The sequence below is a fragment of the Fringilla coelebs genome (genome assembly GCF_963513975.1).
Source record: "Fringilla coelebs genome assembly, chromosome: 11".
Taxonomy (NCBI): Eukaryota; Metazoa; Chordata; class Aves; order Passeriformes; family Fringillidae; genus Fringilla; species Fringilla coelebs.
In genome coordinates this window covers 4,732,412-4,757,163 of record NC_140037.1, presented here as the reverse complement: position 1 = coordinate 4,757,163, position 24,752 = coordinate 4,732,412, and the positions used below count along the sequence as shown (strand labels likewise).

Below are 24,752 nucleotides of genomic sequence, written 5' to 3'. Positions count from 1 at the left end.
CCTCCAGCAGCAATGGAATCGCACCAGCCCCTCCGAGCCCGTGGCACTGTGACCCACAGCAGCTGTGAATTTCCCCTGCAGCTGATGCGCTGCTCAGAGCTGGCACTCCAAAGGCACAGGAAGCCCAGGAGCATCCCAGGAGCAATCTGCCCTGGGATGGCATCAGAGCAGGGGCTTGCCAAGGCCCACGGCAGTGTGATGCCGTGTGGAAGCCACCCCGCAGATACACACAGGCTGTGGGACTGGGCAGAGCCTGACCTTGCCTGCTGAGAGGACACTGCATGCCATGCCCTGCTCCATGGCCCCTGGAGATGGGCTGAGTCCTTGGTTTACTCCTTTTGCCTGTGTGCCAGCACTTCCAGAGCCCCCTGAGCTGCAGGGGGTGGCTGTGACAGCAGGAACTGCAACCCCCTTAGCTTTTGCCAGTAGACTGATGTTTCCCAAGGGGCTGGGGAAGAGATGCCACTGCATCCTCTTCTCCAGCCCTGCCACTGGAGGACAATACCTCATGGTCCCTGTACTGGTGCCTGAGAGTCTCTGGGAGGAGAATGCAATGAAAGCCACAACACACGTCCCACCTCCATCTCTGCAATGCATAAATAACCTGCTCTGTCCTCACCTGGCACATTCCAAACAAAACCAGTAAGTTTATGTTGCAAACAGCAATCCTAAAACGCATTCCCTAAACCCCCCCCTGCTCCAGCTGCTTTCTCCTTAACACCTTCTCTTGAGCATCCTTCCATTTTTCAGCCTGCATGGCTTCCTGCTGGATCTGACTGTGAGGAGTCTGCTAACAAAGCCACTGCTGCTGGAAGCAGAGGTGGCTGAAAAGAAATTCAGACTCTCCTGCCTTTAACCTAGTCATTAGTCCCCTAGAACATCAACATTCTTGACTGCACCATGGGCTCACACCTTCCCAACATCCTGGCCGAGCTTTATGCCTGCAGATGCCATCAGGGAATAGGCAGCTTTCAACTTCTGCACCCAATAAACACACAATCCTCCATCCAGTGTTAATAAAAAATGGTTCTGTGCACCAGTTATCCAGGAAAAACACCATTTTGAGAAGTATGGAAATACTCAGGGTGAGTTATTTTGAGATGAAACTTCACAAACACACTTCAGAAAGAGGTAGGGATTTTGTCAGGCGTCATTCTGCAGCTCCATTACCCCTGAACCACTTGGAAACCTCTCCTTCTCCACAGTACAGGGAGAGCTGCAGGCAGGACACGGCTCCTTCCTTGGCAGGCCAAAGAATGGACTTGTTTTTTTCATGTTTTCCACGATAGGCTGGATTTTTATGGATCACTCTAGCACAAGCATCCGACTCCCGCCAGGACACAAAGCTGCAGTGAGCACATCCATCAGGCTCTCTTGTCTTTCGACCTTTAGTTTCCAATTACCATCATCATAAAAAATAAACAAACAAAGCCAAAGAACTCATGCTGAAAGACAACCCATGTGTGTTTTCTTTTGGATACCGGATGTCTGGTTCCCAAAAGCCCTTTGGAGAAACAAGGGAGGAATCTGGATTTATCATTTTGGCACATCCTGCACGACACACACCTTATTGCATTTATTTGCTGAGCTTATCCCATAAACCAGAGATGCCCACAAGAGCACAAAGGGGTTCAGCTGGCTCACAAGTATTTGGCTGCATATCATGATGATTTTGAAATGCCCAAATCTCAGCCTTTTACAAGCAGATGTGAATGCTTGGAAAAGTGGAGTGCTCAGAATGGGCTCGAAAAGGGCCATGCTCAGAGGAGATGGCAGGGTGCACGGGATAGCTGCTGGATAAATCTGCATCCTGATCCCCAGGAGGAAAAGGTGTTTCCTTGCTGAGACCCACCTGATTCCCTGGCCACCACGGCTGCTTGCACCTATGGGGCAGGAGCCCATCCCGCCCTTGGCTGCCCAGGTCTCTCCATCCTGGAGCTCATTTGATGAAGCTCCACCTGCACAGAGCTGACGGGGGCAGAGCCACGCTGGTGGTGGTGTTTGATATCCCTCCCAAGAACACTGCTGGACATGTTTCCATCAAAGCAAAATACTCTCCCAAACCAACCAAACCAAGGGAAGGCAACCAGCAGGACCAGGAAGCGCCTAGTCCATGCCATAGAGACTAAGATGATCAGAAATATCGCTGCTCCTCATATCTGAGACTCCGTTTGCTCCACGCAGCAGAGCCAAGGACGCTGATCTATGGCCCAGAGGGCCTGGCTCCCACAGACACTGTGAACACCCAAAGACAGCCCTAATTCTGCCGTGCACGGCCAGAGCCCAGCACAGGGGACAGGCAGCTCAGGGGACCGAGTGCCTCATTAGTGAAACGAGTCAGCAGTGCTGCCACCCAGCCTGGCTGCACAGCCTCCTCTGCACCTCCTGACATAACGCTCTAGCTCACATGCACAGACTTTATATGCTCCCACTGCACATCATGCAGCACCACGGGCATGACAGCCTGCAAGAGCAGGGCTCCCCAGCTGCTCCAGACGTGCCCTCCACGACCACCCAGCCGAGAGCTCAGAAGCCGTATCAGAGGTGCAATAACTTGTTCATCTGGAAGCCAGCTCAGAAAATTTTGGGAACACACCTCTGCTTTCCTCATCACAGACCTACCTGTTTGTTGATAGAGATCAAACCCAGGTGGGCTGATCTGCTGCTGCTCACAGAATCCTTTGGGGTGCAAAGACCTTTGAGGTCAAATGAAAGGTCACAGCTCCCATGGGGAGCAGAATCTGTCAGCTCTGGGGGACGTGCCCAGCTCCACAGTAGCCAACAAGCACCTTTCAGCAAGAGGATGGCACCCCTGGAGATGCTGCAAACACAAAGCAGGAGCTGGAACACTCGGTAGAACCAGCCTACAGCTCTTAAGGTAACCCCCCCTCCTCCTTCTCAAGGTCCCTGAGGTCCATCTCCACTCCTGACACAGGAGGATTTATCAGCAGATGTGCTGCTACTGCATATTGATTTCTACAAAAAGGCACATCAAACTACTTCAATTGGATATTCCAAGCTGTTTTTTTTTTAAAAAAACAAAACACATCAGCTGTCAAGGTAAAATCACTTAATTACACCTGTCAGGTGTTTCACAGGCTAATGTGATAATAATAGCAATATTCAGTATCAGAGAGCAAGGTTTTGAGCCTTCTGAGAAATTCATCTGACACTCAACTGCACGTAGCCGACTTTCCAAATTACTCAAAGCCACTGAATGTTGCTGGGACCCATTTTTCAGGGACACACATGCCAGGAATCACCAAGCAGAGCCTGAGAAGAGCCAGCATCACCCCCAGTGCTCAGCCAGCAGCATCAGCTGAGCTCTGCTCATTCCCACTCTTGAATATTCATTGTGCCCAAATGCAATATATCCTGAATATTAAACAAGAGCTACTCAGGGCAGGAATATCAATCCCTCAGCAAAGCTGCAGGTTGTTTGGGGAATGGAGGGCTGCCAGCTGTGGGGAGAGGGACAGCACTGCTGCTCCTCCACCTCCCGGGGTGGCCTGCCATGCAGCCCCGGGGAGGGAAGGGCACACAGCCCCCGGACTCAGCCTGCAGCCCAGCGCTGCTCCCGGGCCAGCACTGCTCTCCCAAACTGCTGGCTATGCATTTTTTAAAAGCAAAAATAGACTCTGTTTACCCCAAATGAGGTGCTCCAGGGTGGCACCTTCCAACATAAGCAGCTCAAGAGCCCTCGTCCCATCCCACTGAGCTCTGCCCAGCACAGTCTGCCTTCAGACAGGGCTCGTCACTGACAGGGCTCAAGTGCCCAGAGCAGAAAGAGGGAAAAAACCCAAATAAAATAGAAAATGCAGCAGCTGTAAGCTCTCCAGAAATGCAGCCACTGGATGGGGAAGGATGGAGACTCACATCCTCCACAGCCCTCTGTGGAAGAGGATCTCCTGAAAGGGAGGCCCTTCTGAACAGCTCAACAGCCTGCAGAAGGGAAAAGCAGACAGGCAACCACACCCTGCTGCAGAAACACAAGGGCTTGGATCAAAGAAGGTGACACCTGTTATTTAAAAAGTACCTCATCTACAAACCATCTTTCTCCCTCCAGAGAGCTTGGACTCCTGTTCTAGGCTGCCATCTTCCAGGATACAAAGGCTAGTGATGAATCCTCCAGCCTCATCCAAACATAGTGTCACCAAGGGATTGTCACACAGTTTTATGCTTTAATTTTCCAGCTCAAGCTGCTCTTGAGATAGCAGCATTGAAATCATCTTGGATGCGAATATAGGTTTGGAAAAAGTGAGAGATTAATCTAATCAAAGCAGTTTGCAGCTCTGCTACCTCAATATCCATAACAGCTTAGTTATAAATAAGGTAAAAATGGAAAACTCTCCCTAAAAAGATTTCTGGGAAGCAAAGCAAATTATCGAAGATCCCAGCCCTCAGTGCTGGGTCATAGCCCCCGTGACAGTCAATATTTAAGCAGGAATGAGGATGAGGACAGTCTTCTGGGCATTCAGTGTCAGCTGAGCACTTGCTGCTCTGCCACTGAGGGCAGCCGTTGGGAGGAGAGCCCTGTGGTGGGGACCCTGGGGTGTGGCACAGGTGCCCCTGCCCAGGGAGGTCACTAGATAACAAAGCAGCTCTAAGATAACACTAAAAGCACCCAGAGGTGTTGAGAAGCTCATGGCTGAGAAGGGGAGCCCAAAGGCACACACAGCTGAGGGGACACTGTCCCCTCCTCAGGTCCCCACAGCAGTGGGGGGTTCCAGCCTCCACCACCACTGACCTGAGTGAACCTTGGCTGGGGCTGCATCCCCTTCTCTCCCCTTCTGTAAATCAAGCAGCCAAAGTATCCCTGGTTCATGGCTCAGGTGCCAACAGCTCCGACACCACCAGAACTGTATTCCTGCTGGGAACTGCCCCCATCTGTTCTGTGGGAGTCTCAGCAGTCACAACTGCAGCCCTTGTCCTCAGCTGACTCTTCTTGGTGTGAAGAAATAGAGATATACACACCAAAATTCCTCTGAGCCCCATGGCAGCGCAGTAAATTATAAATTGAGCAGCAATCTGTGACTCACCCTGCACTAGCAGGAACACACTCGCAGCTCCCAGGTGAACAAGTCCCATGGGGAAGCACGATGGAGGGTTTTCCTCAATTTTCTACCCTAGCACTCTCCTAAAAGCCTTGGAATCACTAGCAGCTCTCTGCACAATTTGTCAGCACGGGGAGGCTTTGTTAATGCTGGTCTCACTCCCACAGCCCCATGGGAGGCAGTGCTGCTCTGACAGGTAACAGAGGATGGGTTTTCCACCTGGCTCGTGGCTCTTTCTCCAGCAGAGAGCAGATGTGTTACAAAACACCACGCTTCTCTTTTTGCATATTTCCAGCCTGTCAATCTACAGAAGACACAGCACCAGCAAAGGAAAAGCCTCCTCAGAGCTGGCCCTTCTCTGGCTCTTTAAAGGGAGCAGAGCTCATGGAAAAGCCACCGACGGTGGCCAGTAATTAAGGCAAAATCCTTTCTTCAAATACTCCTTCCACCAGAAATCGTGGATGGGGGAGCCAGCTGGAGCTCTGCAGACAGAGCTGCTCTTGCTGTATCCCCCAGTGTAACCCTGCCCCAGCCTCAGCACGGCAGCAGCACGGGCAGGAACCAGGCAGGCACTGCAGAGAGGATGCCAATTACAAATTTCTAGCAATCTGAATTTATAATTGGCTGAGATTTCACTCAGCAGATAATGCACCGCTGTCCTGGGCGCTCGCTGTATCTAGGTCAGACCATTAGTTTTGCTCTTAATCTACACACAGTTTTAATTTCGTTTTTAATGTCGACTTCCAGCCAGTGCTCAGCATCTCAACCTGTCCTGCAGCCACAGAGGGAAAAGCAGCAGCACCATCCTGATGGATGCTCCCAGCCACACTCACACAGGGGGAGTGTCGGTGCTGCCTCTGCACTGGGCAATCAGAGAGCCATGGAACGGCATCTGCAGCTGACAACCCTTGACATGAACCTTCCCAGGGAAAGAGAATGTCACTACATCCATCCCTGGCACTCCACTTCAGAAAGCTCCTGGCCATGATTCAGCACTCCATCTTCTCCCCCATCCTGCCTGGAATCCCTGTGGTCCCTGCTTAAATCTCAGAAAACCGCTCACACCGGCTGGAATCGTAATTTACAACATTACCAAATGGAGTTGAAGATGCACAAAATAAACCCATCACATGCATTAAAGGGATTAAAGACGGTTCCTAAAACATCTGGAGGTGTATAATACAGTATGGATGGATCACTGCAGAGCATCCACAGGGAAGTCAGGCTGCTGGCACACGTTGGTCACTTTAGATGTAAAACCAGCTTGGAAGAAAGGGGAGCACTGGGAGAGGGTTTCTCATTTACACACAGTAGTCCAATTTGAGGCACTCAGCTCTTCTAAAGAGACAAAAAAAATTCCCCACCAAAGATATGTGTGGAAAGCACAGCCCTTCTGACAACAGGAAGTTACTCACTTCAAAAACCCAATTTTTCATCAAAAAAATCTAACTTGAAAGGCGTTCCCAGCTCACTCAGGATGTGGGATCAAAGCCAGGGATTAAGTGCATCTGCTCACTGCTGGCTGCCCGAGAGCACTGCAGAGCCCTTGGAGCAGCCACCGAGCTCAGCAGTGACATCCTGAGGAGGGGACAGAGGGGCAGAGCCCTGCCGGCAGCACGGGACATGGGGCAGGCCCACGGGAGGCAGCAGCCACAGATCCCCAGGCAGCAGCATCCTATCAGCACACATTTAGGGATTGCAAGGATTTCAGGTACTTGCAAGGATTTTCATTGCTGCCAAGGAGCAGACAGTGGTCGGAGCTTGGACCGAGGCCACGCAAGGAGATGGCACAAGATGCCAAAACAAATACTGGCTCTGATGGTGAAGCCTGGCATCAATCCTGAGCAATTTCTGCAGTGGAGGCAGAGTGTCAGGAAAAGAGACACCCAAAACCAGCCCCACCAATGCACAGCCAGAGGCAGGGATGTGCTGGAGGATGAACCAGAAGAAGGACACACATTGGAGTCCTCTCCAGGTAGCTGTGGCCACCCTTACCTCTGCTCCCCCAGCAGCTCCAGCCCTGCAGAGACTGAGGAGCTGGGCAGGATGAACGGCACAGGAAGAATGCTTTCAGCAGAGAGCTTCCCTCCATGGCCAAAATCACTTAAGACTCTTATTTAAAAGGGAAAAGGGTTCTGGCAACCTGCTAGGCTTCCTCAAAAGGATTTGACTGGCTGGCACAGGCTGTATCAAGAAGGAATATTCCAGGGTTTTAATTTCTCTGCCCAGGTTTTATTGCATGCAAACATACATGGTCACTGCTTTTGAAGGTTTCCAATTTGCTAATTGAGACATTTCCTCATGGAAAAAGAATGTCCTGGACTACGGACAGGGCTGCTGGTGCAGCTCTGCACACCGGGGAAGCTTAGGTGAGGATGATGAGATGGGAGACAGGCAGGCAAAGCAAGCCTCCCCAGGCCCCATTTGGCAGCACTAACCCAAAGCCAAACCTGGTGGCTGGAATATGAAGAAGAAACACCCAGGACATCCCACCCCATTCCTCATGCCATCAGGGGTGTTTAGTCACAGCACTGGGCACCTTGCAGCAAGTTCAGGAGAGTCTGGAGACGGGAAGGTGGGAAACCAGCCCAAGAAACTGGACATCTAGGAAGATTTCTTTCCAGGCACCAGTTTGTTTAAAAACAAGGAAGAAAAAATAATCTGGTCTGCACAAAAAAAACCCCAAGCATTCTGTGTTTTTGCTGGAGCATTGAAGTATTCCTTCTGCCCTCAAAATACACGAGAGCGGAGAGAGTGGTTTTGTTCTGAACATGAACAGGTCAAAGATCCCAGAAAAGCACTTTTGGGGCAGAATGAGCCTGGAACGTGAAGGGAGAAAGGCCAGAGGAAGCAGCAGCTGAGAAAGACATGAGCAGGGTTCTAATGGGAACATGACTGCTGCCACAGTCACGCCTCACCAGCATGACCTCAGATGGGACTTGCTGTAGTTTTTTTTTTCATTTAAAAAAAAAGGAATTAAAAGTGTTTTGCAGGCTTATTCAGAATGCACGGGGGGTGGAGAGGGAATTCAAACTTCATATAGGTCAAATATCATCCAGGCAGGTTTACATCACATTCAGCGCAACCTCAGCTCCCACAGAAAGACAGCTTCAGAGCGCTCTGGAGGAACCCTGCATCCTTACCTTCAGCTTCTCGAAGCGATCGCTGAGCGATGCCACTTGGTGGTCGCGGTGGCGGCCCACCAGTTTACATAAGGCACAGATGAGCTGGTCATCAGCCACACAGTACATGTTCACCTTCTCGTTCTCGTGCTCCAGGCACGTCAGTCCGCGGAAGTGCGCGTCGGGCACGGGCTCCACCAGCCGGTGGCTGGTGAAGGGCTTCTTGTTGGGGTGGGTGGCGCGCAGGCAGCGGTCGCAGTAGGACACCTCGCAGGTGATGCAGGTCTTGACGGCGTCGCGGGGCGGATCCTGCTCGCAGAACTGGCAGGCGATCCTCTCGCCGGCCACGGACATGGTAGGGCTGTTGCGATAGGTCCTCTCGCGGCGGCTCTCGCTGGGGGAGTTGGGGCCGCTCAGGGACGCCTTCTGGAAGCGGTCGATGATGTTCTGCAGGGTCACATTCCTCTTGAGGCCCTCCAGGCCCCGGTGGTTGAGGGAGATGACATAGCGGCAGGTCGGGCACTGGAAGGCGGTGATGGGCTCGATGGACTCGCTGGAGGAGCAGCTGGACACCAGAATGCGGTGGGCACAGCTGAAGCACAGGCTGTGGGCACAGGGCAGCAGGAGGGGGTCCTCAAATAACTCCAGACAGATTGGGCAGGTCAATTCTGACTCCAGTGTTTCCATCTTTAGTTAACACGATCCTGATTCAGCATCAAAAACCAGGGAAGGTGGTCAAGAACCTGCAAGGAAGGAGAGCAGAGATGTGAGACTACAGCTGCACTCCTGGGCTGCTCCACTCCTCCAGCAGCAGGTGCCTGGGGGGGTTGGACACATCACCCATGCAACACCCTGACACCCTTTGCATTCTGATGCTGTCAACTCCAGCCCTGCCAGGCCCCTGCAAGGACAGGCTGGAGCTGTCTCACCCCACATGGAACAGAGCCTGGAGTCACAGTGGGACAGGAGCCATATGGAGGGGATGGAATGGGAGGAGCAGCAGCAGCTCCTCTCACACCTTCCAGCCCAGCCAGGGCAGGACCTGGACCATAAGCCTGGAAACAAAACCAGGAGAAACCACATGATTTCGTTTGTGTTGGTGTGCGCTGCCAAGACCAGGGCGTGGCCGTGCTGGCGTTCCATGCTGCTCTGCATGGCACAGATAAACCTCTTAACATCCCCTCCAGCAGCTCCAGGCCTGCTTCTGGTGAAGGAGAAAAGGCAAATCATGTCGTGGAAATTCTGAGCAGAGCAGGCTGGGAGCTCTTAACATCTCATCCTGCTCCCTGCTTTTCCTGGCCATTGCTTTTTGGAGCAGGGTGGGGAGGGCATAGCAGTGAAATTATAGTTGGCAAAGTTCCACTACTGGCTGTCCTCCGCTGCACTCCACAACAGCCAGGGATACCTAAATCAACTCCAGCTGGAGGCAAACAAGCTGTATTTTTAGCTCCCTTCCCTTGCACGAGGCTGGAAAACAGCTCCCAGCAGGCAACTCAACCTGCTGCTCCCAACTCTGGTTTGCAGAGCACTAGGAGCTGCACCCCGAGTGCTACCCAGCCTCTGCCAGCATCCCAGCACATTCCTAAACAGTCATGCGGTGACATGGAACCAGATCCAGCCTCTCCTTTCTCACCCACCATCCAGTGCACAAGTGGTACCTCCTGGTTTCCTCAGCCACAGCAAGGCAGGCTCCCAGTGATGCCCACTGTGGTGTCCCTCATCATGGATGTGAGGAGAGACCTGTTCAGTCCCAGCCACAGGAACCCCTCACCTTGGCACTGCTGCAGGAACTGACCCTGTGGGAAGCAACACAGTTGCCTCCAGCCCAGCCTGGTTTTCACCCCTGGAACACCCTGGAGTGGTGCACAGGCTCTGCTTGGGGAGAAGATGAAAAACCCTTCCCTAGGAGGGTGGGCAGGCCCTGGCACAGGTTGCCCAGAGAAGCTGTGGCTGTCCCTGGATCCCTGGAAGTGTTCTGGGCCAGGCTGGAAGCAACCCAACACAGTGGAAGGTGTCCCTGCCCACGGCAGGGGATTGGAATTGGACGAGCTTTAAGGTCCTTCCAATCCAAACCAGTCTGGGATTCTGTGCAAAAGGGCTTTAACCAAAGTGTAGGGGGATGACCCAGCAGCAGGAGAGGGTCTGGCTGCTGGAAGCCCAGGCTGCTGCTAGCTCCTACCAAAGGCAAATTGCACAGGTGCCAGAGTAGGACATGCCCACCCCCATCCCACTGAGCACATCGGTTCCATCACCCCCACCCCACTGCACCATCTCTTGCCCATTGTCTGAAATAGGAAATGCAAGTGCCTGGAGGAAATGCAAGTGCCTGGAGGAAACCCTGAGCTCTTCCCTGCACCAGCTCAAGGGGCTTAGAAAATAAATCCCTTGGATATTCTCATACGTTCACGCTGAAGCAGCTCTTGCTGGCCAAATGCAGCCTTGCACACACATACACACATTTCAAATTACTGTTCTTTTCCTCAAGAGAGACAGTGGAGAAGTGGCTGGATCCAAACAAGCAGAAGAGCACGAGGGCTCCCAGCAGCTTCCTCTGCACAGCCCACGGAGGGTTTCTGAAGCCTCGGAGCTGCTGCAGCCCTGGGAAAGCAGCGGGGAGGAAACTGCTCCTGGCCCTGAGCCTGCTGGACTGCCCTGGATCCAGTGGGCTCCACGCTGCAGGCCTGGAAGGATGAGGGGTCCCAATACACCCCCAGTGCTCGGGGCACCTCCCAGGCCGGCCCCTCTCTGTGCCAGGGCTGCAGCCTGGCCCCAAGAGCCCAGACCCTGCTGTGCCAGCCCGGCTGGGGCACAGCCCCTCCTGCCCCCCCTCACTCATGGGTCCTCTCTGGTCAGCAAACACAAAGATGAACAAAAAAGAAAGGACAAGATCAGATTTGTTTCATAGCCTGACTAAGACTGGGAAAAGAATTTAAAAATCATGACTGGAGTGAGAGGCTCCCCAACACCTTGCCAGAGCCAGATGTCCAACGGAGCAGCATCTCACACTCCCACATCCAACTTCAGGCTTCACGTGCAGGTCCTTTGCTATCCAAGGGATAACAATGCAGAAAGTTTAAACAGCCTTTGGCTTTGTTACTGAGGGACATCTGTACATTAATCTTGTTTTGCTTGCTGGGACAAGAGCTTTTACCTTTGACATACCCAAGAGGAGCCTCAGGCTGGGACAGAAGCAGGAGCCCTCTCGGAGGTGTGGAGGAGGCACAGGAGCCTGCTCAAAGGCAGTACAGCAGCAGGGACAGGAGCCTGCCTGCAGCTGCAGGAGCCCTGCTGGAGGAGCCCCCTCGGAGGAGGAAAGGGAGCCCTGCTCCGAGATGCTACACCTGGCAAAGCAGCCATGCTGCCATCAGAGCCTTTCATGCCTCTCACTTTGATGTTCTCTTTGATGTCCAGGACTGACACAGCTCAAGGAATAGTTGATTAGATTAAAATCTGCTTTCTTTAGAGTCATTAACTCCCTAAATATAAAAGTTATAAAATACTACCACTGTTTATAAACAGCCCCGTGTCCTTTGTGCCCAAGAGTCAGTGGCCCTGTCCATGCTGGCCTGTAATGACAATGTGCAGCAGCAGGTTAACAACATGTGACATCCAACCAAACGTTTTTCTGTGTTGATCTGAGCTTTGCCCAAAACTGAGGGAAAAGGGGGAGGGGGTGGGAAATCAATGACTAACAGAAAGGATGGGGAAGGCAGCAAACCCCAGGGGAGGCAGAGCTGAGGATGATGCAGGGCCAGTGCAGAGCCAGTGCCAGGTTCTCCGGGACACAGCGACCGCTGCTTTTACTTCCAGCCCAGATGGTCTCCAAACACTGTGTGCCAGCCTGGAGCAACAGGAGCACAGTGAGGGTACATGGGTCACCCTTGGCAAGTTACAGCAAGGGCTCCTGGATACAAAGGTTCCCCCACCTCTTCTCCCAAATAATTATTTTCACAATATCAAAGCTCTTCATCACTGCCTCAAGCTCACAGGTTTGTCAGGAGAGATGCAGAGGTTTGGCACCAAGGGAAGAACGAAGGAGAGACATGGAAGGAGGAATGCTGCCCACATCACCCCATCCACACCTGGGAGAGGGACATCCTGGTGTACATCACCTGAGGCCACAGGCAGCCAACCCAAAATTCACGCTTTCCCCTCGAGCAGCATCCAGGCCCCATTTTTACCCATGTTTTCCAAGTCCACATAAAATTCCCTCTGGTCTCCCCCAGCATCAACCCAGGGAAGAATTTGGCCAGCCTTCAAAGTCCCCCACCAGGATATCTAGACGTGTTCAGACAAATGTTAATTCTGCAGGTTGGTATTTTCTGCACCAAATACGATTATTTATTTCCCCTTCCCCTTTTTATCCCTCTTTTTTTTTTAACTTCCCCTCCCCCTCAAAAAAGCTCTAGCCGAGATTGCTCAGCCCCTTCCAAGAATGAGGCTTTAGAAGAGCTATGCTGCTCCACCCGTGCATTAACGAAAAAAGTAATAAAATATGGCAACCCTTTCCTTAATTGGCACAGTGACAGCAGGATACAAAATCTGGGCAGCAGTTGTCTCCATCCTTTTTGTTGTCCTCGGGAAAATTAGTTCAAAACTGGATCAGTGCTGAGGGGAGGACAGAACAGCCCGTGCAGCAGCCACATCTTGTTCGTCTCATTCCTGAGGAGCCCAGCGCAGCCTCCACGGCAGCAGGGACCCGTTCTGCAGCTCGAGGGGGAGAGGTCCCCCCTCCATTTCCCCGGCTCTGCCAATGACCCTGCACTCCTGCCAGCCCAGCCTTCCCAACCAACTTGCCTGAACTGCCCTTGGGATGGGCCTGTCCAGGAGAAACAGGGTCCTAGGAGGAACACAGCCCCAGCTGCATGATCAGCAACTGCTGACCTAAGGAAGGCACCCCAGGGAGAGGGGAGGCCTCCAGGCTCCTCCAGCCAATTCACATCCACCGTTCCCTATTTTTTCTGTGCTTTGTTTCCATCAGCTGTGCATATTTAACACCAAATTTGAAGCTCAAAGCTGCAGCCAGCACAGAGCATCTCTCAGCCAGGCCAGCACAGAGCATCCCTTGGCCGCATCATTGCCTCTACTCCTCCCTCCCAGAACACCTGAACACATCAAACAGAACTGGGCCTTCCCTCCCACCACTCCCACTGTAATAACTCCACAGATTTGTCTGAGGCTTTCTGAAAATCCCAATGATGTCTCCCAGCTGCCCTCCCCAATCACTTTAGTGCCATACTAGAAAAAGAACACCGCCTGCTGCAGTTAACCTGGAATCCCCCTATAAAAGCCTGTGTTGCTGTCCCTAATCCATCAAACTGAAACAGCATTTCCATACTAGCTTTAATTATTTTCTCAGCCAATTTGCTTAGTGCTAAAGCAAGGTTGCTCCACATAATTTCCACTGCTCTCCCTGCATCTCTTAAATGAAGGACAGAGCCAGGAGGCTGGGTTCCCATGCAGCGGTTCACTTCAATGAGAGACCCCTGTGTGCTGGCAGTTCATTCTTAAACCCTCCAGAAGAGCCACCAGAGCCCAGCAGACACTGGCCATTTGTGCTCTTTAACTCCTCCATTTGCACAGCACCTTATTCCCTCTGGGAATTTCACCTTCATCGCGGCCTTCACTGATGGGATGAGGCCATTTTGCTCCATCACAGAATCCCTTTACTCCTGAATGTCTCCTGTCAGGCTCCAAGGTTGCGAAGGGCTGTCTTGGGTTTCCTGCATGGGACAAGGATGCTCCAGCTAAAGCCTACAAGGCCTCCACCTCATTCACCTGCATGATGTCAGAGAGGCAAGCACCAAAGATCCTTTGTTTGATCTCCAGTGATATCCTGGTACAAGGGAAAATTTTGCCTCTTTTCTACAAATAGCACCCAGAAAGGTGACACCTCCTGGAGTGCTCCCACAGGACCTCAGAACAGCATGTGTCCACCAAGGGCCCCCAGGGGATGCAGCATTTTGGAGCCCTTGAGCTTCAGGGTGGATCAGGAAGGGATTCCCTGCTGTTTGCTCCCTGGCTCCTGCAGCCATACAGCAGGAATCATGCATGTGGATTCCTCATCAGCTGGACAGGTTTGAAGACACCCCAGGCAGCAATGGCACACACTGTTCTCCGGGACATTATGGGGCAATTCCCACTGACACCATGTTGGAACCTTCCCTGCCATCTTCATCAGTGCCTGGAGGTTGACAGACACAAAAGGCTCAGGGCACCTCCCCAGCCCCTCCACTGTGGCAGGTCCCTGGAGTACAGCACAGCTGCTTCCAGCTCCTGGGGAAGACAGCAGCTCCCCAAGGTCCCCAGCACTTGCCTCTGTGAAACCTAGGGCTGCAGCAGCCAGTCTCAAGCTCTGGCAGGTCACAGCCCATGGCAACCCTCTTTCCCACAGTGCCTATGTCCGTCCGTCCATCCCCCTGCAATGAAACCCACAGTCCCTGCCTCTCTGCCAGCAGCTGCCCCCACAGCTCGGGCTGAAACCTCGGCTGAAGCTAGGGGTGACAGTGACGGAGGGCTGGGAGGGAGGGGCCGTGGCACTGTCAGGGACAGCTGCAGGCACATGGCTTTAGCAGGAGCAGACCCGCCAGGCCAGTGCAGAAGTGAGTGCCGCCCTTCCAGCCTAGCCCTTGAGAAAAGCAGCTGGGGACCAGGCATGCCACCAAAGTGGCACGTCCAGCACTCACACAGTCCTGGCAGCCCTGCCATTCCCCTGCCACCACCCCCTGCAAATTGTCCCTCCCCTCCTGCCACAGGACTCCACACTGATCCAGGTCTCACCACCCCCTCCCCTCCCTTACCTCTCCTGCAGCTCTGTGCTCTCCTGCCACCCTGCTCTGCCAGCCTCTCCAGCTGATGCTGTACAGCAGGCAAGCAGACTCAGCAGCTCCTGAAAACAGCCCCGCTCGCAGCTGCCTCCTGCCAGACCACACATGGCAGCGGCCTTTTGATCTGAGCCTTTCTCCAGGCGCACCCTGTGGCTCTGCATCCTTTCCCTCTTCCTCAGCCACCGCCTGCAATGCGGCTCCAGCCCAGCCTGATCCCTACCACAGCCACCAGCCCCCAGCCCAGCAAGGATGAGGGAGGGCATAGCTGCAGTGGCAGCTGGTGCTCTGGAATAACCTTTGGGCTCCAGGGCAAGTCATGGCTCTTATCCCCCAGATGGACACTGCACAGATCATCCAGCTCGGCACAGAGGTCTGCCTTGCTGAGGAGGAGTGCACTGCAAAGCAAATCCCTTGGCCTCTCCAGAGGCTGGAGCAGCAACAGCCAGCTCCTGTGCTCACAGCCCCGGACCTGGCAAGGTAGCAGCGCTGCTGTCACATGAGTGTGACCACAGAGAGGGGCCCGTGCACCCGAGCAGGGAGCTGGCCCCGCACCAGTGCTCCCCAGGACCCCTCCTGCTGTGCAGAAGTCAAAGCTCTGCCGCAGGGATGTTTTCTGGGAGATGGAATAACAAGGGATCCTCAACCAAAGAAGGGGGCTTCCCCCTGCACAGCACAGTCCCAACCCAGCAAAGGCACAGAGCCCAAGAGGGGCATCCCACCATGATGCCCCCAACCTGTTCTGGGCATGGCCCCTCTGCACCACCTGACTCCTGCTGGGAAGGGAGAAAACCGAAGGGGGCCAAGGGAGCAAGAAGGGCTCCAGAGGGGATGGGAGCTGCTGTGTGAACCAAAGGCTCTGTCACGTCCCTGGTGGCCCAGGGTTGCCGTGTGCGCTGATGGAGCTCCGAGGAGCACATGCAAGCCCGGCACCACGCCAGCCCCGACCCATGGAACACACGCTGCCGATGCCATCGCTTCAGTCCCATTTTGCTGCTCATGCGGCAGCAGAAGCAGCAGTTCCGACCCCTGTCAGACCCCGGCCTGACGGCACGGAGGCTGTGCAGTCAGCCCGGAGCCTGGGCGCTGTCCCGGCCCAGCGCCCCCTCCAACCTCCCCGCCCCAAAGCGACAGATCGGCTGCACTTCCAGAGATACCACAGGGCCGGGAAAGCCAAGGGCCATTGTGCTGCTCTGAGCCAGGTTAAATATATCTGCACAGCTCCTTGGGCTGCATTCCTGGGAGGCTGAAAGGATAAACAACACTTCCTGCAGGAACTGGAGACAATGGGGGGATAATTAGTGCTAATGCCCAGCGCAGAAACAAAGCAGGTAGCAGATATTTTGGACTTTTCCACCCCCCCTCCCCCCTGAAATGCTCAGGAAGAGACATTCAGACTGGCATAACTGGGCTCCCGGGCCAGCTAAAAGAGATTAATAATTTAACAGGAGGAAAGCTGCCTCTGTCGAGGGTTCAGCCTGGGACTTCACCATTCCAGGCTTCCAGGCACACAAGACTCTGAGACCCGTTTCTCCCAGAGCCAGCCCAGCTCAAGCTGGGCCCATCCACGGAGGGTCCCAGCAGAGGAGGTTTGGAGCTGGAGCCCGCAGCCATGCCCCGCTTGCGGCAGGGCACAGGCAGCAATGCCAGCGCTGCCCGGGTCAGCCGCGGGGAAAGGCAGGGAGAAAGAGCTCCCGTCTGTTCGTAACACCATCGCTGCGGAAGGGAGAGCTCCCGTCTGTTCGTAACACCATCGCTGCGAAGGGACCCGCGGCACCCCCGCCGCCCGCCGCGGCCAGCCGCAGATCGGCTCTTCAGAGCTACCTCCTCTCCACTACAGCGAGGACCCAACTAGGGCTTGCTTTCAAGCCACAGCAAATTTTAATCCTTTTTCCTACCCCAATCCCTTGGGAGTGCTCCACAGAGCAGCCACATTTCCCAGTCCCTCTCCCGGTGCTGCGGAATGACAGAGTGACCCAGCGCTCCCTGGACACTTTTCCAGCGCATTACACAGGTCATTTAAAGCCTTTCAAGACAAAATGCTCCCACGCCCTGAGGTGACTCAAAGCCATTAGCATCTCTTTGGGGAGGCCTCTCCATTGCTGCACAGGAGCGCTTTTGCTCATCATCTCAAAATAAAATACATTTATAAACAAAAAAGCACCAATTCCCCTTGGCTCAGCTTCCCCCTGCAATATCCCCTGTCAAGGGGCTGGATCTCTAAAGAGAGGAGGAGGAAATTCCAGCACACAGAACAGACAGGTATGGCACAGCCACTGGCTGTCCCCATGTCCCATGGTCTGCTCTGAATGTCACGGACACCCACGGTGGTGTCCTTCACACTTTATGAAGCACATCAAAGGATGCTCCACCAACAACACCTCACCGCATCCTCTGGGACAGCCCCAAGCTCACTCCCCCAGCCACCCAGGAGAGCTTTCCTGAGCCAAGGGCATCAGCACAGCCGTGCCACTGCAGGACATGGATTCCCACGGCTCATGCCAGGATGGGGACTAACTGCTGAAGGCAGGCAGAGCTCACAGAGCCAGGGGAGAGCCACGCAGCTCAGCCCATCACCCCATGATCAGCCTGTGGCAATGGAGCAGGGAACAGCCCTGAACCCAGCCAGGCTGCATCCCGGAGCACACTAAACAAGGCCACCATCCCCACCCACTTGGGTGGAGGACTTGGACCGTGCTGGTTGCCTCTGTCACCCGGCTCCCAACCAGCCTGCCTCCACCACACTGCATCTCTCCAAAGTTCTCTTCCCTGCTCTGAGGGGCAGCCAAGGTAATTCTGGCAGCACCCAGGAGCTGTGGATTTGTCTGCCATCCCTTTCAGCTCTGCTCAGCTGCAGTTCAGGACACGAAGCAGGTAACTACAAAGGTAATTTCCTCCTGCCATCCCTGCCCCCTCCCTGAGGGCTGCCCAAGGGAGGCAGAGGCTTCTGGCTGGCGACAGGAGGCAGGGCACAGACAATACCTGCTCTCACACACTGATAAGTTCTTTAATGATCTGAAAGGAGCCCAAATGTTCCAAATTTTGCATCTGTCATGATCACAGACGATTCCAGAGCCTCCCTGGGGGTTTGACACACCAAGGTGCCTCCAAGAGCACCTGACACTCATGATTCCCCACGGGAAACAGCTGTGGCTCCACGAACAGGCAAAGCACACACCTGCTGAGGAATGACAAGTGGACACAAATTCCTGCAGTGCTGGAGGGAGCACATCACTCTGCAGGGTCACTCCAGGACTGACCGCAATGGTGGCCAGAGGCTTGGGAAAGTACTGACAGGAGCAAAAGAGTTTTAAAAAACTCCACCTTAAAAAAATTAATAGTGTTATGTGTGTAGATATATATTCAGTCTGGCAGGCCCATGGTCTGCCTCATCCAAGTGCTGGAGCACCGTGCAGCACCACAGCCAGCAGTGCCAGCACCACAGTGTCACGTTGGGTCCCAGCAACAGCACGACAGTGCGGGTGGCAGCCTAAGCCAGTACAGCATCCAGCCAAAACCCCAGCCTCCTTAGAGAAGTGCTGAGCCAGGTCACCATGCAGTCCAAAACCCCAGGAGACCCAGGGGGCAGTGAACGAGAGCAGCTGCTCACAGCCCCACGCCCTGAGCTCAAAGGCCAGTGCTACTGCCCCAGCCCACCCCTGCTCTGGGTTACTGACCATCCTTGAGACCACCCTTCCCTGCCTTGCTGCATTCAGTCCTATTATACAGCCAGGTTCGTGGGGTTCTTTGAGGATCAATCATCCACAAAAATGCATTTAAGCTGCTCTGTGTCTCTTTGAAAAAGAAAGCTAATTAATTCCTCAATATTGCTGCTGTGGTGCCAGAGGATGCTGCAGGCTGCACCTGTGACAGCTGGCACATTGTCACCTCCCCTGTGCCCCACAGAACCCCACTCCAGCCAGGCCTCTGCCTCCTGCCTGAATGCAATTTTTCCCCTTCAGTCAACCAACTCAAAATTGTGTTTGTGTGGTAGTCGATTTCCTGCATCTGCAAAACGAGAAATAGACTGAGCAATTCATTTCTCTCTGAGACACAAATCTCAGTTATAAACACAATAATGACATTCCGCAGAGGCAAGGAGCCCTTTCATTTGGAATCCCATGGAAAGTGTGTGAAGCTGGGGGGATCCCTGACACAGCTGGCACACAGACCTGCTGTATGTGTTCCTGCATGGATGCAGCATGAGTCCCTTGGATCTGCCCTCAGAGTCTCAGTGATGCAGCAAGTTTCCACTTATTTCTCACACTGGCTTTTCACAAGCCTGTGGGTTTTCCTTCTCTAGCGGAGTCACCAGACAGTGAGATCTATAAAATACAGTTTTGAGACCTGAGAGCTTGCAGCATCCAACTGCAACATGTGTAAAAAAATCCCAGAAAAGTATAAAACTACAACTCCTCCAAACAAACAACCCCCCCCCCCCCCCCAACTCTCCCCTCCTCCTCCTCCCCCATTTCCCTTCAGTCACTCTAGAGAGTAAAAAATTCGGAAGTTGTTTAACCCACACAGTGACAGCAGCATTCACAGGCTGCTCTGGCTGAGATTCCATTCCAGCCGGATCCCACCCGCACCCTTTTCCTGTCTAAGGGCGGAAATCCCATGGGAAGTGCCCAAAAGGAAGCAAACCAGATGGCACCACCCCGTTGGGAAGAGCTGGCGGCAGCGCTGGGCTCCTGCAGCAGCATCCCCTCACTGGGACCTCCCAGGCAGCCTCCGCTCCAATAATAAACAGAATCACCATCAGAATCACCACGAGCCTTTTCTACTTTGATTTAGGACAGACTTCCCCGATTCAGCACAGTCCAAAATGCTCCTGGGCCATGCCAGGGCAGCCTTGGCTGCGGTGGGAGCAGACACAGAACACACCAGGCTTTCCCACACACCTGGGCAACGGGGCCCTGATGGCACCTGCACTAGGGCAGTGTGCCTCCCCAGTCCTGGGCTCTGGGAGCAGTCACTGGTGCAGCACCAGGGACATTTGGGACAGCCCACATCTCCTGTGAGCAAACACCCACTGCAGAAAGGGACATCATTTAAGGGGGATGGGGACATGATGTTTAGGTTAGACATCAGGAAATGTATTTTTCACCCAGCGGGTGATTGAAAAATGGGACAGGACCCCCAGGGAAGTGGTGATGACCCCAAGGCTGCCAGAGCTCATAAAGCATTTGGACAACACTTTCAGGCAGATGATGAGATTCTTGGGGTGTCTGTGCAGGGCCAGGAATTGGACTTACTGATCCTGATGGGTCCCTTCCAACTTAGCCTAGTCTATGATTCTGTGACAGGGATGACAGCAGCACTGAAACACAGGGAACGCCCCCAGCAGAGAAACGTCCCCTGCCCTCCTGGCACCCAGGGCACTTCAGGTTTGTTTGCTGGGGGAGGAAGCCAAGCCCACAGTGACATGGGGATCAGTGAGCTGCATGGAGGCTGACTGGCACGACAGAGTTGAGATTGCATGAAAAGAAGATAAAAAGTAGTCTAGCCTGACCCCCCCACCAGCATCCCAGATTTTTGTCACCCAGCCCCATTCCCACACTGGAGCAGGCCTAGGGGCCAGCAACCCACTCCTGTCCTTGCTGTGTTAAAAGGCATTACTGGGGGCTGGGGGCTGCCTTCCCCACAGCAGTGAGCTGGCAGACCCAGAAAACAAGGGCAAGGGTGTTCCCACCCTGGTCACAGGACCCACCTGGCCCCAGGGCAGGGGGCCAGAGCAGGGCAGAGTGATAGACTGCCAGCAAGCACAACTGGCTGCTTCCTGAGAAAGTGCAGCGCATCCAGAGGCACAGAAAGGGCAGTTCTGCCACTGGCCAGGCTCCCTGGGCCAGGGGCTGGGACAAAGACAGGAAAAGGCAGATGCTGAAGACACCACATCCTGCCAGCATCGGCAGGGCCCAACCGCTGGCCCCCCAAAAGCCAGGGCTGCAGCACGCCTAGCTCTGCCCCGCATTGCTCCACACAGCCACAAGCTCCGGGCTCAGCACCGTGCCCCTCCCTGCACCCGAGGATGAGAGGCACATCCAGGGCCGCTGGCACAAAGGTCCGACCCAATGCTTCCAGCACTGTGTGGGAACACACACGGGAGCCCAGAGTCCAAGGGGTGAGATGTTCCCTGCACGCCACTGGAGCCCCCCGCCCTCGCACAGCACAAGGCGCCTTTCAGAGCAACACAGACACACCATTCTCCTGCTGGTGACCTCCTTGCCCTGGCATTTCTGGGACCCAGGCTCCACAGTAGCAAGCGATGGTGTTGGAAGCAGCAGCCCGAGGCCGGTCATCAGCATCCAGCATCCCCACGAGGGTGCTTGCTGCTCAGAGGGGCTGCCAGGGCTGCCTGATGGCACAGCCAGGCACTCATTAGGCTGCAACACACACTCTCTTTCCAGGCAAAGAACACTAAAAACAGGGGAAAGCAGCAACACAGGCTCCAGCCTCCCCAAGGCTTTGTCCCCCTCCAGAAGGGAGCTCAGGGGAGCAGCCACAGACCCTCTCACCCCAATGTGGGGAGCACCAGCCTCAGAGGGGTTCTGAGCAGGCTAAGGAGGGTTTGTAATTGGCAGCGGCAACTCCTTCCAGAGGAACAAAATAATCACACTGCTCATCAGCTTCCTTTAATGAACCAGCTGTGCAGCCTGCAGAGACAGCTCTGGTTCCAGCATCTCTGATGGGACAGCCTCGGTCTCTCCAGTGACCAGCCTTCGGGATGCACCAACCCCCTAAAGCTAGGGGTTGACCCAAGAGCTAAAAGGCTCAAGGCGCCCCTCCGCACTACAGAAGCCCCAGCTGACAGTTCAGAAACCCAGAGCCCAGGGGAGTTGCAGCGGGGGTTTGGAAACACCTATCCATCCCTGGAGAGGATAGAACAGGAGACAACATAATCCTGGCTTTAAAACTAAGTCATTTATCAATCTCACATGGTCCCAGGGCCAATCCCACTCTGCTTGCAAACTGGCACACACACCCCTGAGCCATGCCTGTATCTCGGAGGCCAGCACAGCTCACCTGGTGCACGCTTTGCAAGGCAGGGATTTATCACCCACTGCAGCTCCATCTCTTTTGCAAAGCAGCACTTCCAAACCAGGCAGGACGTGGGCTGTGCACAGGCACAGCCTCCCAGCAGCCATGGAAGGCTGCACAGGGCACAGACCCAGCTTGGATCGCAGCAGCCGGCACATCCAGGGCTCTGTAGCCACCTGCCTGAACTGAGACAGCTGCTGCTGGCATTGGCATCAATTCATCCTTCCTCCTTGTATTGCTATTGCACTTACTGTCTCTTCCCAGGAGCATCCTCAGGGCGAGAGTATTCCAGCACTGCTGCTTGGGCCAGCCTCTCTCCTTCCCTCCCTCCGTTCTGTGGCCGGTTTTACTACCCCTTTACTACCTGGTCAGGGGCACAAACCAAGCCTCGAGTCTGCTCCTCGACGGTGAAATGCAGTACAGACAACCTCAGCACAGAGCCCATGACGGCCGGGGGAGCGGAGGCAGCTCTGCACAGCCCCTCCAGCACAGACCGAGGGTCACTGCCCACTGCAGCCGGGGTGCAGGAGGGAAGGGCACTGCAGAAGGGTCTGGGAGCAGCTCGAGCCCACACTCAACGCCCCCCCGGCAGGCCGACAGGTCGGTGTCACCTCCCAGGTTTGCCAGACACTGCCCGATGATGCCCCCCTGCCATCTGGGAGCCAACAGTGCCCTGTGCTCCGCCAGGCACCGCTGCCAGCTCCCACCCGGCTGCGGCAGCTCCTCCGGCAGAGCCGGTCTCCTTGAAGCCGCCTTCCGACAACAAAAGCCGAGCCGAAACCTCCGGGCTGGCTGGGGAGACTTGGGCGGCAGCCAGTAAGGGCAGGAGCCATTAACGCCGGCGTGTCCGGACTTGAGGGAATGACGGAGCAAGCAGAGCCATCTGCCCTCGCCGGAAACTCCGCAGACCGCTGGGCAGAACGGCCCTTCACCGCACTCCAGCCCTTGCCAGCTGAGCTCCAGCCCTCGCCAGCTGCGCACACAGGGGCAGTAAATCTGCGGTTACGATGTTTTTTGAGGCAAAACAGGAAAATAAAGCGCGAGAACGAGGTGACACTTGGGCACGTTTTCCAGTAGCTGCACAGATCCTCGGCGCAAGCAAACACACTCCGCTGCCAGCTCAGCAGTGACACCCCGAAGTGCGGGCAGCGCCCCGGAAACGTCTCCCGACCCCCGGTGCCCGGGGGGACATCGCTGGCAGACCTCCCACACATGGCCGTGTCTCTCCTCTGCGGCTTCCGAAGCGCCGGTCACGGAGCCCACTACCGATCAACTTCCGTGGCCCTGGAGTTCATCGGATTCCAGCCGCGCTGGGGGAAGGGGTGTGGGGGGGCCCAGCAGGATCAGGGCAGCACCGGCCCCGCACCGGCTCTGCGGCGGCGGCGACAGCCCGGCAGCACGAACCGCCGGGAGCTGGCACGGGGCTGGGCAGCGAAGGGGACAGTCTCCACCGTAAAACCCAGGGCGAGGGGGAACGGCGGGGGCACGACGAGGTGCGCGCGGGATCCCTAAAGCCGCGGGCAGGGAGCCGGCAGCCGGCGAGGTCGTATCCGCTCCGCCGGTAACGCACCGCCGCTCCCCAGCAGGACGGCTCTCGGCGAACCGGGGGAACGGGAAGGCCGCGGGAAGCCCCGAGCGGGGACAGGCGACCCGGCTCTCCCCGCTAAGTGGCGGAAGGCGACGGAGCCGGCTGGCAGACGCACTCGGCAACGGGGAGAGGCGATCGGGAGCGGGGGGAGCAGGCAACGACTCCCGGGAAGGGCGGCGGTCCCCCGCCCCGCCACTTGCTGCAAACCCGCGGGAAGGGCCGCGCCGGGGCCCCGACGGCCGGGTCGGTGCTTCCTCCCGCCCCGGTACCTACCAGTGGGTCGCGGCATCCCCTCCCCGACTCGGTGCCGCCTCCCGCCCCGATGCCGGTACCTACCGGCGACCCGCGCGAGCCCCCCCGGCCCGCCCCGGTGCGCCCGCCCGCCCCGGTGCCGCCGGTACGTACCGGCGGCCCACGGGAGCCTCCCTGCCGCTGCCCGGGCATCTTGGAGGCGCGGGGACACGGCGGCGGCGGCGCGCGCGGGGAGGGCGGGGCGGGGCCACGGAGAGCGCGCGGCCCCGCCCCGCCCTTGGCCCCGCCCCGCCGCAGGTGAGGCCGCGGCAGCGACGGCGGGAGCGCGCCCAGGCCTGGGCGGCTCCGCGGGCGTGGGGACACTGCGTGCCACTGTGGGTGGGGACACTGAGTGCCCCTCTGGGAACACTGCGTGCCACTGTGGGGACACTGAGTGCCCCTCTGGGAACACTGCTGTACCCCTCTGGGAACCCTGAGCTCCCCTCTGGGGACCCTGTGTGCCACTCTGGGGTCAGGGCTGTGCATGTTCCCGTGGGGTGGGGGGCAGTGTTCCTGTGGGTTCAGGTTCCGTGGGTCCTTATGGGGTGGGGGTCAGTGTGTGTTCCCATGGGATGTGGGGAGCTGTGTGTTCCCATGCGATGGATGGCACTGTGTGTCCGTGTGTTTATGGTGAGACTTGGTAGCTTGACAGCGGGTCATTCAACGCATTTATTTTTTTCAAAGTGAAAAATGAATTAAATGGGGTTTTCACCACCTGGTTCAGCTTCACAAAGGGATGTCCCACCCAGTGTTCTCCATACATCAAACCAGCTCTGGGTGAGGTTGGATTGTTACGTGCAAAGTGCACATATATAAGTATCCACAGCAATAACAT

General features: G+C 55.5%; 1 protein-coding gene across 1 annotated transcript in view; it reads right to left on the bottom strand.

Moving 5' to 3' along the window:
• The window catches only part of MID2 (midline 2), a 62,570-nt gene extending 38,466 nt beyond the window's left edge, over positions 1 to 24,104 (bottom strand). The window contains exons 1-2 of the mRNA XM_084213156.1: positions 24,032 to 24,104; positions 8,198 to 8,919 (exon numbers count right to left, since the gene is read on the bottom strand). Coding sequence (XP_084069282.1) covers positions 8,198 to 8,863 — 666 coding nt within the window. The 5' untranslated portion in view covers positions 8,864 to 8,919; positions 24,032 to 24,104. The remainder of the gene's footprint in view (positions 1 to 8,197; positions 8,920 to 24,031) is intronic.
• Positions 24,105 to 24,752: the final 648 nt, after the last annotated feature.